At 29.7% G+C, this 16,747-nt stretch overlaps 1 protein-coding gene across 1 annotated transcript in view; it reads right to left on the bottom strand.

The window, feature by feature from the left end:
* The window catches only part of LOC106678791 (titin), a gene marked incomplete in the record, with an annotated part of 234,754 nt that overhangs the window by 170,802 nt on the left and 47,205 nt on the right, over nt 1-16,747 (bottom strand). The window contains 9 exon segments of the mRNA XM_067049221.1: nt 642-788; nt 880-1,183; nt 1,353-1,419; nt 1,581-1,725; nt 2,221-2,451; nt 2,672-2,838; nt 3,553-3,705; nt 4,050-4,189; nt 4,756-4,798. Of these exon segments, the coding sequence (XP_066905322.1) occupies nt 642-788; nt 880-1,183; nt 1,353-1,419; nt 1,581-1,725; nt 2,221-2,451; nt 2,672-2,838; nt 3,553-3,705; nt 4,050-4,189; nt 4,756-4,798 (1,397 nt within the window).

Genomic DNA, 16,747 nt, shown 5'->3' with positions numbered 1-16,747 from the left:
AAAGTTGAAACAAGAGTATTTTTCACTTATAAAGTAAGTAGACATGTTTTACATCTATAATGAACAATAGGGATTTATGCACAGAAAAGTCCTATTTTTTACTTCAGCTTATGAATAGAATTAAATAACTCAATAATTTTGTTAGGAACTTTTAGAGCATTGATAACCTTTTGATTTTGTTTTTAACAGACATTTTTGGTTTGATATACTTTAAGTATATCTCATCACTGTGACTATTGATAATATACATCAAGTATTTTATTCTATAATTATTTTAAGATCTAATTCATTACCAGCAGTCAATATTGTTGAACATTATTCAATGGTCTCTGCATAGCCTAGGAAAGCTATGCCATTGAAGTCAAACCATTATCCGAATGGATTACATTTCTAATTGTTTGGTTATATACCAGTCATTAAATATAATAATTAAGAGGAAATTTCTTAAAACCTGAATTTAACCAAAAGTTTTAAGCCTATTATTTATGGTTTTGCATCTAAAAGTACTATTTTTTTTTATCTTAGAAATATATAGACCAAAACCAGAAGGAACAGTTTTTTGAAAACTAATAAGCAAACATTTAGAAATTAACCACTACAATTGCACCAAATAATGAAAATAGGTTCTTAATTATAATCACCTTCTGCCAAGATATATTTGGAATAGGTGTGCCAACTGCTCTAGCTGTTAACATAAAGGAGTCTCCTTCTTTGATTGAAATTCCTGAAAATCTTTGAACGAACTGAGGAGCTACTACAAGTTCCTTCTCTATCACATTTAACTTGGACTGAAATAAAAAAAAAAATTAAGTTTGTATTTAATTTTTTACTTCGATAAATCCAATAATTTTCTAAAACAAATAAATGGATTTATCTTACCTCAAATGAGGATTCTCCAGCTTTATTTTTAGCAATACAAGTCACAGTTCCCGAGTCTAATCTCGATATATTGGTAATCATGAGAGCATGATTTCCAGATTCATTAACTAATATCTTGTGAGTAACATCATCAGTAACTTGTCTTCCATTGATATACCATGTCACTTCAGGATATGGTCGGCCAGTGACACGACAATCGAATCTTGTCATTTTTCCCTCTGTAACGTCTCTATCGGCACATGCCCTTACAAAATTTGGTGCGATCATTTTTCCCTCAACAGTTTCCTCAGTCTTTGATATCTCTCTAAAAATGTTTCAAATTAATTAAGATCATTTGATTAAGGATTAGTAACCTAAGAGATAAGATTAGCACATTAATGATTCATTTACAATAGTCAATATGTGTAATAAATATTTTGAAGCATTATTAAATCAAATAAAAAAAAAAAAATTACATATTCTATTCTATTTACCTTTCATAAAACTGTTCTTGTGTTCTGGATGGCTCTACAGCTAAATATGCTGAAGTTACCACACATCCTAAACATTAATTTTGGTTAGGTTCAGTTTGTGCTAAATAAAATATATTTAAATATATTACATCTAATTTATCATTTTGAACATTAATATATACCAAGTCATGTTATATATTTGTCATTTAATTTATATATATGGAAAGAGAGAAGGAAGGAATGAATTACCTTGAGGATTTTCTGCAAGAAGAGTGTAATGTCCACTATCTTGAGCAGAAACTTGATTTATCTTTAAAGATGCTTGTTGATTCGTGTAGCTCGTTTGATGTTTCTGTGATGAAACAACCCTCTTTCCATTCTTGAACCATGTTAACTGTAAAACAAAACAAAAAAAATTATAAGGCATAGTGATGTATCAGAAAAGAATTTTATAGAGATAAATATTAGCAAAAGTAAACATAGTATAGAATTAGGAATTCATGATTCAGATAAGAGAAAATTCCCAGTGAATGAAACAAAACCTAAATTAAGAAAATTAAATTCAACTAGTTTTAAGCTACACCTGTCTAAATTATATACAACATTAAAATGTTACAGATTTAGGTCAGGGGTATATTTATTCATTTGTGTATTAGTTTTTAATTTAATTTTCAAAAGTAAGTATTTTTAAATTTGAAACTCAAATCTAGATATTCTTAATTTTAATCTTAAAATTTTTGAGTTATTTTGGGTTTAAAAATGTTTCTCAAGGCAAGTTCATATTTGCAATAATTTACAAAAAGAAATTTTAGAAATTGCTTATTCTTCCATTATGATGATTGGTTAGTACTAATCTTTTATTTTTCATAAGAATATCATTAAAACATACTCTGGGTCTCGGATTTGCTGGAACCTTTGCACTAAACACTACATCAGCGCCTTCAGTCTGTTTTGAATTTCTTGGTTTGGTCTGGACCTGTGGAGGAGCCGGGGGCCCGAGCATAGGGTCTATTCTTGTTTCGAGGATAGCATCACTTTCTCCAACATATCGTCTGGTAAGTGATTCTCGGAATGATACTTCACGTAATATTCTATATTCGAACGTGTCTACTTTAAAATCCTATAATGAAAAAAAAATAAGTTAAAAACAAAATAAACCTAAAACATTAAGTATGGTTAATTATAAAATATCTACTTGGTAAAGTCAAAGGTTTAATTGCCTGATAGAATAGTACGATCAATTTCATAATTTACAAACATCAGGATAAGAACATCAATTCACCATTAAGAGATATTAAATTAATTACTATAGAAGATTCAACAATATAAGTAAAGCATACTTCTTCAATGGTTGTAAATCCATTTGAGTACTGCATTGTCTGTTGAACTTGTTGAGTTCGTTGTGTAGTTTGCGTTTGCTGATATCCCCCTTGCAAGGTTTGTTGCGTTTGTTTTATTTGTGTCATTTCTTGTCGTAATCCTTGTTGGTGGGCTGGTACAGCAAAACCTATAATTTAAGTAAACAAAAATTGACAAAACCCTTATGAACAACAAAACTGAAATTAAAATACTTCATATTACTTTCATTCCATTACCCCTCATGTTTGCTCATATTCAAATATATTATACTCGCAGTTCATAATGAAACAATATTATTTTTATGTAGCATATAAAATTAATAATAAAACTAATCTAATCTAATACATATACCAGTCTTCGGTAGTCTAGGATTTGGAAATAATTCCAGGTTAGAATTTTAAACTGATTAATAGCAGTTTAAATTATAATCAGTGCCCAGCTCTCTTTTCATAAGGTATATACTCTAGCAAATATAAACAATTAACCTTAGAATAAGTGAATTTTAAGAAGGCTATTAACAAGGCTTTGTAGCCTTTTTTTCTTTGTCAGTTTAAAGTAGTCCAAGGAACTAAAGAGATAGTTAATAGTAAAATATATAATAGTATAATATAAATATGAAGATTAGCGTAAATGAGATAGCCTTATGTCCAAACTCCTATAATTATTGTAAATGCTGACAAATTCCATTATGATCACTAAATTCATAAGAAAGGTATTTCAGCAAATTTTTCAGCTTATCCTTTTGAAAAGATTAATTCTATTTAAGTTCTCAATAGATATATTTATAAAGAATTTATCATTTTAAAGTTTTAATTAAGTAAATTTAACTTTAAAAAACAGTCAGAGTAACAAATATCTGTACCTTCTGGTTGTATGTATACAGAACAAATGGCTTCGCCAAGTTGGTTCCTAGCTGTACAAGTATATTCACCCTCATCACCTGGGCCAATACTGTTGATTTGTAGAGAAACATTCCCTGTTTGTTCCTCATACTTCAACTTATATTTGGCAGATTCTATAAAAATAAATTTAATATTATTAAATTAAACAGAATGCGCATAAAAAAAAAAAATATTTTAAGCTTAATAGGTAATAAAACAGACTAATTACAATTTAAAGATAATCTGAAATATTTTAGTTACTACCAACAATAAAAAAAAGAAATGTTTGTACTCATATATATTAACTTTTTTTAACATGTACATAAGGAATAATAACATAACATAACATATGGAATAAATACCGGTGCTCATTTAAATGAACCTCCTTATATGTATACATGCATATAGAACTTTATTATTCTTATATAAATTATTACTTTAGATGAAAGTAATAATGAATTTTGAATCAAAATCTCACCTAATAATGGAGCACCTTTTCTAGTCCATGATACAACAGGTTTGGGCTGTCCTACAACACGCCCTTCAAATAACGCATTACCTCCTTGAGCAAATCTCGCATTAGAAAAAACTCTTTCGAAAACGGGTGGAGTTCCATCTCTGTAAATAAGATATATTTCATTAGTTGTTATATTGCTTATATTCTGACAAAAAATCAAGATCTCAGTATAACTATTTTTATAAATTGGTTGAAAATAATTTACAATATTAGAATATTAAGTACTATTCATTTATTAAGCATCATTTTCATAGCACCTTATCAAAAATTGCTTTTCTACAATTTTCATTAACTCTATTATAATATATATTATGATTATTTTATATATATAAAATAATCAAATAAACTATCATTAGACCTTAGTTTATAAACAAATTTAAAATGAAATTCAGTCATATGTATCCTGAAATATAATCCAAAAATTTAATTTTTGGAATTCTTTCATTTTTTTTTTTTTTTTAAGAAATAAATTAATAGATCAGAAGTCATTGGTGACTAAGTACAAATGATCTGATACAATGTGAAGTAAATATAAATAAGATATAATGTAATGAAATGTGTTGAAAGGTGCTTAGTGGATGCTATTGGAATACATTTTTTGACATTGCAATACACTCCACATTCACTCACAAACTTATGTCTATTAAATGAAATAAATTTTACTTACATGCTTTGAGTGAGAATGCCTTCTTGTACAAGCATTCCTTGCACTGAAACAAACAAAAAATCTGATGTTAGAAACCATGATGCAGAAGGAAGATATCAGTGCTATAAATTCATCGAGTAGGGTTTGCACTGATAATAAATGAACTTTGTGATGAACCTTTCTATAATGTAGTGTTCCGTAAAATGTATCAGTATTTCTCATAACATAATACGGTGTTTACTTTTTTATTTATTTTTCAAACAATGTGATATCAGATAAGATAGATATAAGGTAATAGACTTTGGCCTTTCACCCAAACAAAGTAACTATTTTTTGTCAACCGACAATAGATGATAAATATTTTGTTTTTAGAATACCTCAGTAACTATTTTATAAATAAGTAAAATAATGTAAGGTAAGATGAATGTTACATTGTATCTACTATTACAAGTATAACTATTTTACAATTTTTCAAGAGTGCTCATTATTGCAACACCATCTCACCATTCTTTTGTATACATCAACAAAATGTTGTTGAGTTAATATATATTTTTTTAAATATAAATAGATAAGCTATTTAATTTTAGAATTTTTTTAGCATTAATCAAGCAGCAAATTCTGCCAGGCTTATCCAAGCTACATTTTGTGAATATTCCATTCTGGTTTCATATATTTACATAGGGCTTATTACAGAAAAATATATTTGTTATTTTCTTTTTATTATACTTCATTCTGAACAGAAAAAATTCAAATTTATTCTAAATAATGGTTACTTTTTTCACTTTAATTGAACACATACAAGTATCCAGGAACAAGTTGTGGACTGTTTTCTTTCAAAGTTCAATTCAATTCAATCATCAGGCTCCTGCTTTTTTTTTTTATTACCATGCACCTATATTCTTTTCATTAAAATGTTTCTCATATTACGAGGAGGGAGAAGATGGTTGGGGGTGCGGTCAAAATGAAACACAAATGTTTAAATAAGTTATTATAAGTAACTTATTTAAATAAGTTACATCAACTTATTTGTGTTTCATTTTGACCGCACCCCCAACCATCTTCTCCTCGTACAAGTCATCCACAGTCAACTATCTCTCATAATTAATTTCTCATATTAATAATAATTTCATTAAAAACTAGAAAATAGTGACAAATAGTCTTACAAAAAATAATCAACTAGAACATAAGAAGGCTGAAAACAATGACAAAGAATAAACTTATACTAAACACAACTTGACTGAAGAAGGACAAGTTCCCATCCACTTAACACACAATGTACCTTAATCAAGGACAAAAACAATTATCATATACAAAAACATTTAAGTAAACAGGAAAACAGTTTCAAGCAAAATTTAAACTCAAACTTGATTCACAAATTGTGGCAGGCAACCTTAAGATTATTAATGAACAAAACAGATTTCCAAAAAGGTATGAATTCAATCTTACTACACAAAATTCAATACAAGCTAAACTAAATCTTGTGCACAAAACAAGTTATTTGAATTTACACAAGGACAATGTCAAATGGTTTTAGTAGAGCAGAATGAGTAACTAATTGTCTAATTTAAATGTTTGGATAACATTATGTCCAGACCTTGTCTAACTGCTATGTAGTTTAATCCTTGACAATTATCTATGGCTTTCCAGTTATAATTATCGAATTATTATCATTAATTGAGTAATTAATTCAATGATTCAACATTTAGCATGATTAGAGCTTGAACTAAACAGATATTTTCCTACACTGGGAACAGGAAAGATCCTAAGTTCTCAGCATGACAAGTGTAGGTAATAAGATAAAGAAATATAAAACTATTTCTGGAAATTCCTCCTTAGTCGTACTTTCAGATAATAAATACGAGTCTGATGTTACCGATCCCATTCCAGAGAAATATCTGAAATCGAATTTCTAAAATTTAACTTGTCTTTAAGGTTCATTGCCTGTTTTGTAAATAAAGACGAAACATCGATACTGCCTGATTTCCAACAATGCCTCTCAAGTTCTTCTCTAATCCTTTCAACCCTAATTTTAATGAAAAACGAGCAAGCTTAAAAGAACTTTGAACTACGAGCTGATGTGTCAAATAAAAACTAGTGTTTTAACCAGGCACGTTAATTTTGCCACTTCTTTTTTACATCCCCCCCCCTCCTTAAAACAATTAAAGTTAAAATTACTCTTTTAAAACAGTATTTCAGATACTCTCATTTAACTCATTTCTATAACTGAATTATGTTCAAAACAACCAAAAAGTAAAACAACTATTTTTACTAAATCTAAAAACAAAGTATTTCCTTGGACAAATGCATGTAGATATTTGGCATCGTTAACTTCGACATCGAACCTTCCAATTCACTTAGCTATTATTATTAAATCCCAAAAATTAAATATGACTTGACATTTCCAGCCCGGGATAAATGCCTAATTAGCTCCTTTCCACCTAGTTCTGTACTAATACCAGGTATTGAACCGAGAACAAAAATGTTGAGCACGTCTAAACATCAAGACCTATTGCATTTAATATTGGTATATATAAATAAGAAGAAAGGACAACTTATGATAAATATATGAAATAAAACTTCTAATGGTAACAATTGGCAAGCTATAGAATACTTAGTTTCCCGAAGATGGGCTGAGTATTTTTTAAATAAGCTCCTATCTTTGAAGTCTAAATCTTGTTCAAGACCAGCTCGCATTGACTCGGAGTGAATCCAGATTCTAAGCGAAGGACCCAGGTTGGTAAGAGTAGCCGACTACTATTTATACATACCTCGGCTGTATTGCCACAGGCCTGCCAATACTCCAAGTTCATCGTCCTTCAGAAAAGGTTCCTTTATTAAACAAATGTTGAAACTTTAGTCTGCCGGCTCTTCACCGGTGACAAATTGTATGTGAAGTACTAAAGGATTAATGAAGAATTGAAGCTTCCACACTCACATGCTCCTTTAAAATTTCTTGATATGTTTTTTTAAAAATTTGCCTCTGTGGACCGTGTTTACAATCAATTTTTACTAATGTTTAATAAAAAAAAATAGAGTGTTTTACATTTCCGTAGTTTGAAGTAAGTTCTTCGATATCCGAACTTATTGAGTTTTACCAAATACTATATACCATCATCAAATAGATCAAATACTATTCTGTAACCTCTTTCACCTTTTGAGGACGTGCAAATATTCCAAGAGACGTTGTTATCGAACTGAGGGACAATTGGTTTTGAAATGTAGTAAAGTCTTGCTACTACTGTTCATATCTATTTCAGGAGAAAAAACATGACTAACTTGAAGCATATGACGTCAGAAGTACTGCCCAGCCTCTGCCATCAACAACATCGTACCGTAATCATCACAAGACACAATACTGCATTGTTCAGTTTATTAACGTATTAATTCTAGAAATGAAGTTAAAAATTAATGAATTTTTTTTTTTATAGTTCCTCTTAATGCGGTAATAGTATCTACCTATTATTGTCTTGACTTTTAATGAAATTAAAACCTGCATATTGAGTTAATTCGTTTTAGTGAGTAATGAACCACGGCGGTAGCCGCGATTAAGATTAAAAATCATTTAAGGATTCACTTTTTTAACGATAACCAATTTAGAAATCTCACGGGAAATACAAGCTGAGAGGTTATCATCCAACTAACGTTATGTCCACTTTGGATGAGACAGTCCCGCTTTTAGGCAATGCGCCCCAGAATCTATAAAGATTTGACGTCGGGCGCGTAAATTTCTCACTTTGATACAACAAAACCTCTGTCTTCCTACCGTCTTTCTCGCTTAACGTTTATTTGTGAGGCGGAGTTATATAATAATATGATAACAGAATACTATTCCTTAGGAAGAGTTAATAATTTGGTGAAAAGTGTTTCATTCATTCATGACGAAGACGCCGACAGGTGTTAGTATTATTTTTTGCCAAATTGGAGATCAGTACAAATAATGTTTTTTTTTTCACACTCAATAAAAGGTTCAAATTCATTAGTTTTATTAATACACTAGGCGCATTTTACTCAAATAAAGTTTGATCTTGAGAAATCAAGAGTGTTATGAAGAAAATAAATTTTGACTTAAGTTTCCAGGACTTTTATTCAATTTATAAACCTCACCAAAATTGTAAATACAGATTAACTTAAATGATAAATCAGAAACATAAAAATGAGCCTTTTTCTTCTCCCTTTTCCTCCTCCTTTTCCCTCCCCTCAAGAAGCAAACAGAAGGTCACGCTTTGGGGAAGAAAATATTTAGCCATGATGAATGTATCAACTTTTTGTCGTGTTTTCCACCGATAGAATAAACATTTGCAGTGCATGGAAGGGTTGAGTTGGCGGTAAAGTGGCATTAGGGATTCTCAACATTTTGTTCCCACTTCCCTGTTTTTAAGGATAGGAGAACCTTTACAGCACCTCCAAATAGTGTTAAGGGTTGAAAATTTGTAAGTAAATTAATTTAGTGTTAGAAAACTACCTTTGGGCATCAACATTTTTCTCTCACCCCAACAATTGTTGTGTAGTTTTTAGAGACGTTTAAGGTCCTGTGCACCTCTACAGCTCCTTAACATTTAGTCTGAGATTTGAAAATTTGTATTTAAATTGATTTGGAGTTATAACAACGCCTTTTTTGTGGATTTCAACTTTTTTTCTCCCCGTTCCTTACAATTGTTTACGTGGTTTTAAAACAATAATGAAATAAATTACATTTCATCTGTTTTCTAAATAAAAGTGAATGGAAAACCCGACACTTTTGACACAGCCACTCATACCCTATTTCCTTAAATATTTAAATAATAATTAATGAAAACCTTTTACAAGCCATTAATTTAATAATAATGATTAAATTTACATAGTTTAAAAATAGTATTATTAAAGGTCAATCATCTTCATCTGACAATTGTTTAAACAATCTCAACAGATTCATATGGTTCGAGAAAACCTCTTAATACGTTAAATATAATATATTATATACCAATAATCATTATGGCTTTCCGCCCGGGTCATATCTTATCTCTACTAAGTAAGCACAAAAAAAAAAACAACGAAGTTTTTATCAAAAGCAAACTACCTGTGCACTTCCCATTCTGTTATGTAATCGTTATACCAGTGGTGAAGCCAGATTAGGTAATTTTTAAAATTGATATTCGTTTTAAAATCCGTTGGTCTACATCAAAATTTAATTTACATTGAAGGATATGTTTAAACGCGCGATTCCTATACACTAAAAAAATTATATGAGGATGTGGTTGGGGTGCGGTCATCGAAGAACACAAATAAGTAAAAACATATTTAATTGGTGCTACCGTTTCGGTCAGAATTTCAGGCCTTCATCATTTATAACTTTATATTTTACTTAATTTAATTTTAAAATAAATAGATCAAATTGTAAGTTAAAAAAGTATAAAAAAATATAAGTTTTTACTTATTTCTGTTCATCACTGACCATAACCCCATCATCGCCTCCTTATATAATATTCATGGTCAACTATTATTAAATCATTGAAAAATTATTATTTGTTGCTGTTTGCAATGGATTTTTAAAAATAATTTTTACTTATGTATAAGAAAGATATAGTAAGGGGAGTATCACGATCTCGTACACGAGATTTTGACGATTTGATTTCTTTTGAAAAAAAAAATAAATAAAACAGTGAACTTATTTTATAGATGATTTCTTTCTGGAAACAACCTATAATTGGGAAGGTAACTTCCGTTTTGAGTAGAACAAGAGCCCAAAAGACAGTTATTTCATCCTAATTTTTTATTACTTTAATGAAAACTATGTGTAATTACAAGTCAAAATTGATGAGTCTGCCAAGTAAAGGTAGGATAATATAAAATGGCGGCAGTTTTAAAACGTTAAAAAAAATTAATTTTCCATTCGGAGCTCTATATCTTTAAAAATACCAACATTAGAAAACTTAAGAGAACATTATTTAAAGTAGAGTAAATGTGCTAAAATATTAGACCTCATAGAGTTATTAACGTTCAATAGTTTTCGAAATATAGCTTTTTAAAAAGCAAAATTTCATAAAAATGTACTGAAAGATTAGTAGTTAGTGAATTTATTTTGAGAAATCTATATCTCAAGAAGCATTACATGTACAGATGTTTACTAGCACTCAAATTAAAGCTGGTTTAATGAACCATAAAGCAGTTTATAAAGTTTGTCTTCGCAGGATTAGAAGTGTTCATGATATTTACTAAAATAAATTGCTTTATAGTTGTTCGGACAAATTTTCATTTGCAAAATATATATTCATATGCGAATATCATAAACACTACTACTCCTACGAAGATATGTATAATAAACTACTTAGTAGTAAGTTAAATTAGCTTACCTTTACTTGGCAGACTCATCAATTTTGACTAGTAATTATAGATAGTTTTTATTAAAGTAATTGAAAATTGGAAAGAAATAACCGTTTTTTTTTCTTCCCGGCTCCTGTGTGGGCATTTCAAGTATTGAAAAACTTGAGTCAAAAGTAGGTTTCTAGTCATTTCTATGATACTGTGTACGTATACAATATGCTCTCGGTAATTAAAGATACGGCGAAATCCTACCTACGCCCATGAACAAACCTAGCTCAAAAAAGGAAAGTCATACGATACTGATATTACCTATTTAAGGCTGGTATATCCCTGAGATGTCAAAGAAACATTTTCATTAGAATCGATTGACTGGCAGTGCCACTCCATAAAATAAATTTTTGACATTTCTTCGGTTTTCACAAAAACGGTTCTAATTAAACTCGGTATATCAATTTAAAATCAAGTGGTCTTTTAATATCAGCTAGGTATTACCCTCATTGAAATAGTTCGACAGAGCTTAGTAATTCTGAATAATACAGAAATAGCTGTTTTGAAACGTATAAGGATTAATTTCAAATCAAGGTGGTAAGTGAAAGTTGTGTGCACAGATTTTTCTTAAGTGTGAACAGATTTATAACAAAATAATTTTTGTTTTTATTTGGATAATGATATAATGAAAGTCAAAGGAGATATTTTTAATATTGATATAAATCATTAAGAATTAGTATATATAACCTAAATGTACTTATAAGGCTATGCATACGGTGAGAATACTTCCGCTGATGGGAACTTGTCCTCACAGCCTTGCGGCCCACGTGGCTCTCAGCCTGACCGCTCTGTCTGAATCTACAATTACATCACCTCTTGAAAATGGAATTGCCAGACCTAAGCACAATTCCAAAAACCAAATTTTTTTTTCGGCGAAGACTCACTGGAGTCCTAAACCGCCTAATCATGGTTGGGGGTCAAGTTTTTCATTTTGTGGGACCACCACTTGATGAAAAAAGTCAACGTCCCAGGCCGGAAAACAATATTCTGTAGATTTCATAAGTTTAGATGGTATGCAATAAACCATATCTTACATTCTACACAAAAAGTGGTTCATGTTTTGTGATTTAAAAAAAGTCGTAACACAAAACGATCACCTAAAAACTATCAACGGTAAGTTCCAAATGCACCGTAGTGAAGAGGAAATCATCTCTAAGAAATATGGTTTGGTTTAACTAAATCTGTCGTCAGGGGTTGGTCCAACCTTTGGCACCAATAGCAGAAAGTTTTATTTCCTTTCTTTTTTAAATCACACTTTACTAGTTAAATGTTTTTCACACTCCTATATTAGGCTAGGTAAAACATAATTCTACAACAAATTGTACATTTAATAAGCTTGAATGATGTAAAAATGAAGTCGATATTTCTTTTGGTATCTTACTAAAGAATTGTCAAAAAGTGGATAGATAAAATTTTCCTTTGAAGATGTGACAGTAGGTCTTAAAAGAAACAAAAAAGTTGATATTGGCAATGGTCCGATTTTTTCACAGAAAAACATAAAATTAAAACCAATTCATGTTTATTGTTGAATTGGAAGTTATAAGCAAACAAGTACTCAACTTAAGCAATTCTAAATTGTAGCATAGTAAACTATAAAAACGTTTATTTCAATTTTTATCTCTTGATGTCTTGATGGGGGCTTTCAATTCAAAATTTTATGAAGCCGCTTGAAAGAGTTACAATAGGTAATTCGTAGAATTAAAGGACGACAGAAGTTCTTTTTTTTATTTATAAAATCACTTTTTTTAGGTTCGACGTAGAACTCAAAAGACAAGTATTCTCTTTCTGTTACACGTAAGGACTAGTTGAAGGACGCTTCAACGACTACGAAGGATGGAGACACGATGCCAAAGGAGGACATGCCTGTTAAGGGACAATTCAGTCTCGTGAACATAACTGCGTAGTTAATTAAATAAACAAGGAGCGATGCGGTCTAGAAAACCGAAATTAAAGTAGTCTGGAATTAAGTATAGCGGGTAACCACTTTACGCCGAGAGCAAGCAATTCTGCTGGCCTTAGGAGTCTCTTTCTTTGCTATCATTATTAGCTATGGATTTTTTATGCCTTTTTTTTTTAAACAAATAGCAAGCTTGCAGTATTATTTTCATCTCTCGACACCAAGCAAACATAGAAGCCGATTCGTAAAAAATCAAAATAAATTCCAATTAGCCAAACATTTTTTACGTAATATATATCTATCTGATTCGACTTAATAGAGGCACATCTACATTTTTTTTTTTTTAATTGTGAATTAGAGGTATTCAGAATATTGTATCGTAGACTGGAGTTAATTTCTGACAGCCCAGATAGTCTGTCTGTCTACTAGATGACTCTAGTAAAGGAAATAAAAATATTTAAAAAAGAAAAAACTATCTCTGGAATAAGTCTAATTGAAAATAACATCAAAACATTTTTAATTTAGAGATGTTCCACTCTTAAAGCAAGTCAGCGATATAATATTTAAATATTAAAAACAAATTATTTTTGTAAATTATATTTTTAAAAAACTCAATCTGACTAGTTCATTTGAAACAATAAGAAGAATATTAAACAAAATAAAAAACGTTCAGAAAGTTGAAATATTTTGAACACTGGGAAGATTAGAAAGATAATTTCCTGTATCGGACTCATATTTAGGCGTTATTCGGTTCTGATAACCCAAAAGCCAACAAACTCCAACGAGTATCAAAATCTTTCTCGAGATTGAAAAATTCGTAGAGTTTTCATAATTACTTCGGGTGATAGAGCACACAAAAAATGAATTACAATAGTATCTAATCTTTTATTTTGCACGCTATTCGAACAAATTGTTGAATTCCTTATTAGGTATTTGAAGATAATATTAAATTTTTTTGAGTAACGAATGAATCTTTAATTTACAAACTTCCGAGAATAAAAAAAGTAGAGGTAAAAAAATTTTAACGGATTTAAAAAAAATTAAAATGATTCCAGAGCATTTTTTTAGACCGGTTTGGCATTTTCCATACCGTTTTTTGAGAATACCTGTTATTAAATTTTTGCGAATTCCTTGAAAAGTTAAAACTATATCTGAACGAAATGTATATTATAAATAGGCAATAACAAACCCAAATTTAAACTCTTATGAATTTCATATGTACTCCTGCAATTAAATCTCCAAAAATGCACACATTTTATTGTTTTTATTTTTATTCTTTAACGAAAAATTTTAGACAAAGTGTATTTGTTTTAGACAAAATTGGTTGTAAAAATATAGTAATCAATTCACAGAGGTGCCAAAAAGTGTTTTATTATGCTTTATTTTATTTATGCGATTCATGATAAATATGAAAAAAAAATAGTATCTGATAATAAATACATAAAAATACAAAGAAAAAAAAATGAAATTGCAAAATATGACAGAATATTTTTGGACAATAAATTAAAGGATTTTTAACTATCGTCTGAATTAAAAAAGTTTTTCTTTTTGTATTTCTAACCGCTATATGTTACTATTTTTTTGTTTGAATAGTAAAACGGGAAAAACATTTTTCAGTATCTTCGTGAATTTTTTATTATGTTACTACAACCGATTTTGTCAAAAACAGACACACTCTGTTGCTACTACTTTTCCCCTAATTTTCACCTAGAGAAAGTTTATGTAAGATTTATTTAAAAAAAATAAATTATTGTTCCTGAACTACTCAGTCTTACACATCCTCATGGGTTTTCTATTTATTTTTTAGTATTCACAAGATGTATTCAGTACATTTAAAGGATTTTAAATGAATATTCTTAAAATTGATTTTGAATTAGTATTAACTAATACACTTCTGGGTATAGATGAAGATTAAGGTCAAGAGGCTTGTTGAAACTAATCCTAGTAGGACATCTATTTCATTGTTCCACATCTTAAAAATCAATCTATAGCTGTCCTTATGAAATCTATAGCTTGAAATAGGGAGAAAAAAAAAATAAATATCTGTAATATAAAAATATTAATGCTATAACTTGATTAACATCTCTTGATATGTTGATTCGTATTAAATTTTTTCATGATATAATTATAGTTATTTGTATTTTAAATATTCCGATAGTTACACAAGGGTAAAGCAAAATTGTGTTCTAGCGAAAATTCCTTTTCTCATTACGTAATTACAGCATAATAAACCAGCTAATTGATAAAGGTTATCTTTGTTGTAAGACTAACTGTGTTAGTAATATATACCAGCGGGTTAAATTCAGGAAAATAATTGAAGGACATTCCAAATCATTGGGAAATAACTCTGACCATATTTATGTGGTATTCTTTATTCCAAGAATAATGTGATAAACTTTATTGCAGCATTGTCGAGGATAATATTCAGGATTATTAATAGGCAAAGGAGTAAATATTTAAAGGCTTAGCAAGCGGGCAGCGAGAGAGAGAGAGAGAAAGGCGTGAGTCAGTGCTGGTGCAAAGGACTCCCATAGATGGTCAGAAAGCAGCTCCCAGGTCAAGGGGTACCGCCTCTCCTCCCAACGTAATTATTGTTCATAAGGTAAGCCTTTGGAGGTTATAGTATGGTAGTTACTATAGTTTTGGACAAAATGAGAGTTAAAAATTTGCACATATTTTCTCATTGTAAAAGAGAATTCTAAGGTCACTTAAAATGCCCCCCCCCCCAAAAAAAAATATTATTAAGGAATGGCAAGATCGTTTTAACTGGGAATCTCAAATAAAAGAAAGAGATTATAAAGTCTAGACAGTTGTAAGCCTTGTAGCAAGGTTTAGCCAACAATAAAACCTACCTTCAACAGGTTAGGACTCTGTTATCACTTAATTGTTAAATAATAGTAATTAGTAAGTGTCAGTAATTAAATGATAACAGAGCCTTAACCTGTTGAAGGTAGGTTTTATTGTTAGTTGTTAATGTGTTTAGTATAAAAGAGAAAACAATTTCGAAAGAATAGTTTTTGTATTGAGAATGTATATTTTGTAAGTAAATAGCAAATTTAAAAAAATTAAATGAAACTATTATGATATTAATTTCATATTTTTTTTTTAAATAATTTATTTATTGTTATTTACAACTGTATACAAACTGTATACATACAAGTAAATTTGCTGTAGGTGACATAGTGACATGATACAAACATGTGGAGAATCTACCCACTGATTCTCCAATAACATTTCTATAGGATATCTCGAGGATATCTTCTTTTCAGACGCCTAGGAGGATTATTAGGTAATGAAGGAGAAGCCAGGTTAGAAACAAGTGGATTTGGGTGGTTGAGAAGTTTATCATGGAAGGAATGGTATCTGGTTCTGGCCAAATCGGCAACATATGGAACATTGAGGTCCTGATGCATGACTTAATTTGTGACAAAGTAAGGATTAAGAATTTTACGAAGGATTTTGGAGGAATTTGAATTTGATATTTAGTTTTTGTTTTTGAAGATTATATGACATGGACAATCAGCCTAAAAATGAAAGACATTTTAAAGAAATTGGGACTGGTTAATAATTCAGGCATATTCAAAAACATTGGTATTATGTATGGAAGCAAAAAGGTAATAATGTGAAAACTATATTTAGGTTTTTTCCTTGATAATGGCCTAAGGGCCGAAACTATGGAGAATTAAAATAAACTGTTGAGAGTAAATTGGATCATTGTAGTTGATGTTAGTATTGATATAATCATATTAATCATAATATTATAATTAA

The sequence above is a fragment of the Halyomorpha halys genome, unplaced genomic scaffold (assembly GCF_000696795.3).
Source record: "Halyomorpha halys isolate HHAL.00 unplaced genomic scaffold, Hhal_1.1 Scaffold161.1, whole genome shotgun sequence".
NCBI lineage: Eukaryota > Metazoa > Arthropoda > Insecta > Hemiptera > Pentatomidae > Halyomorpha > Halyomorpha halys.
The sequence above is the reverse complement of the archived record's forward strand: the minus strand, read 5'-3'. Positions and strand labels throughout refer to the sequence as shown.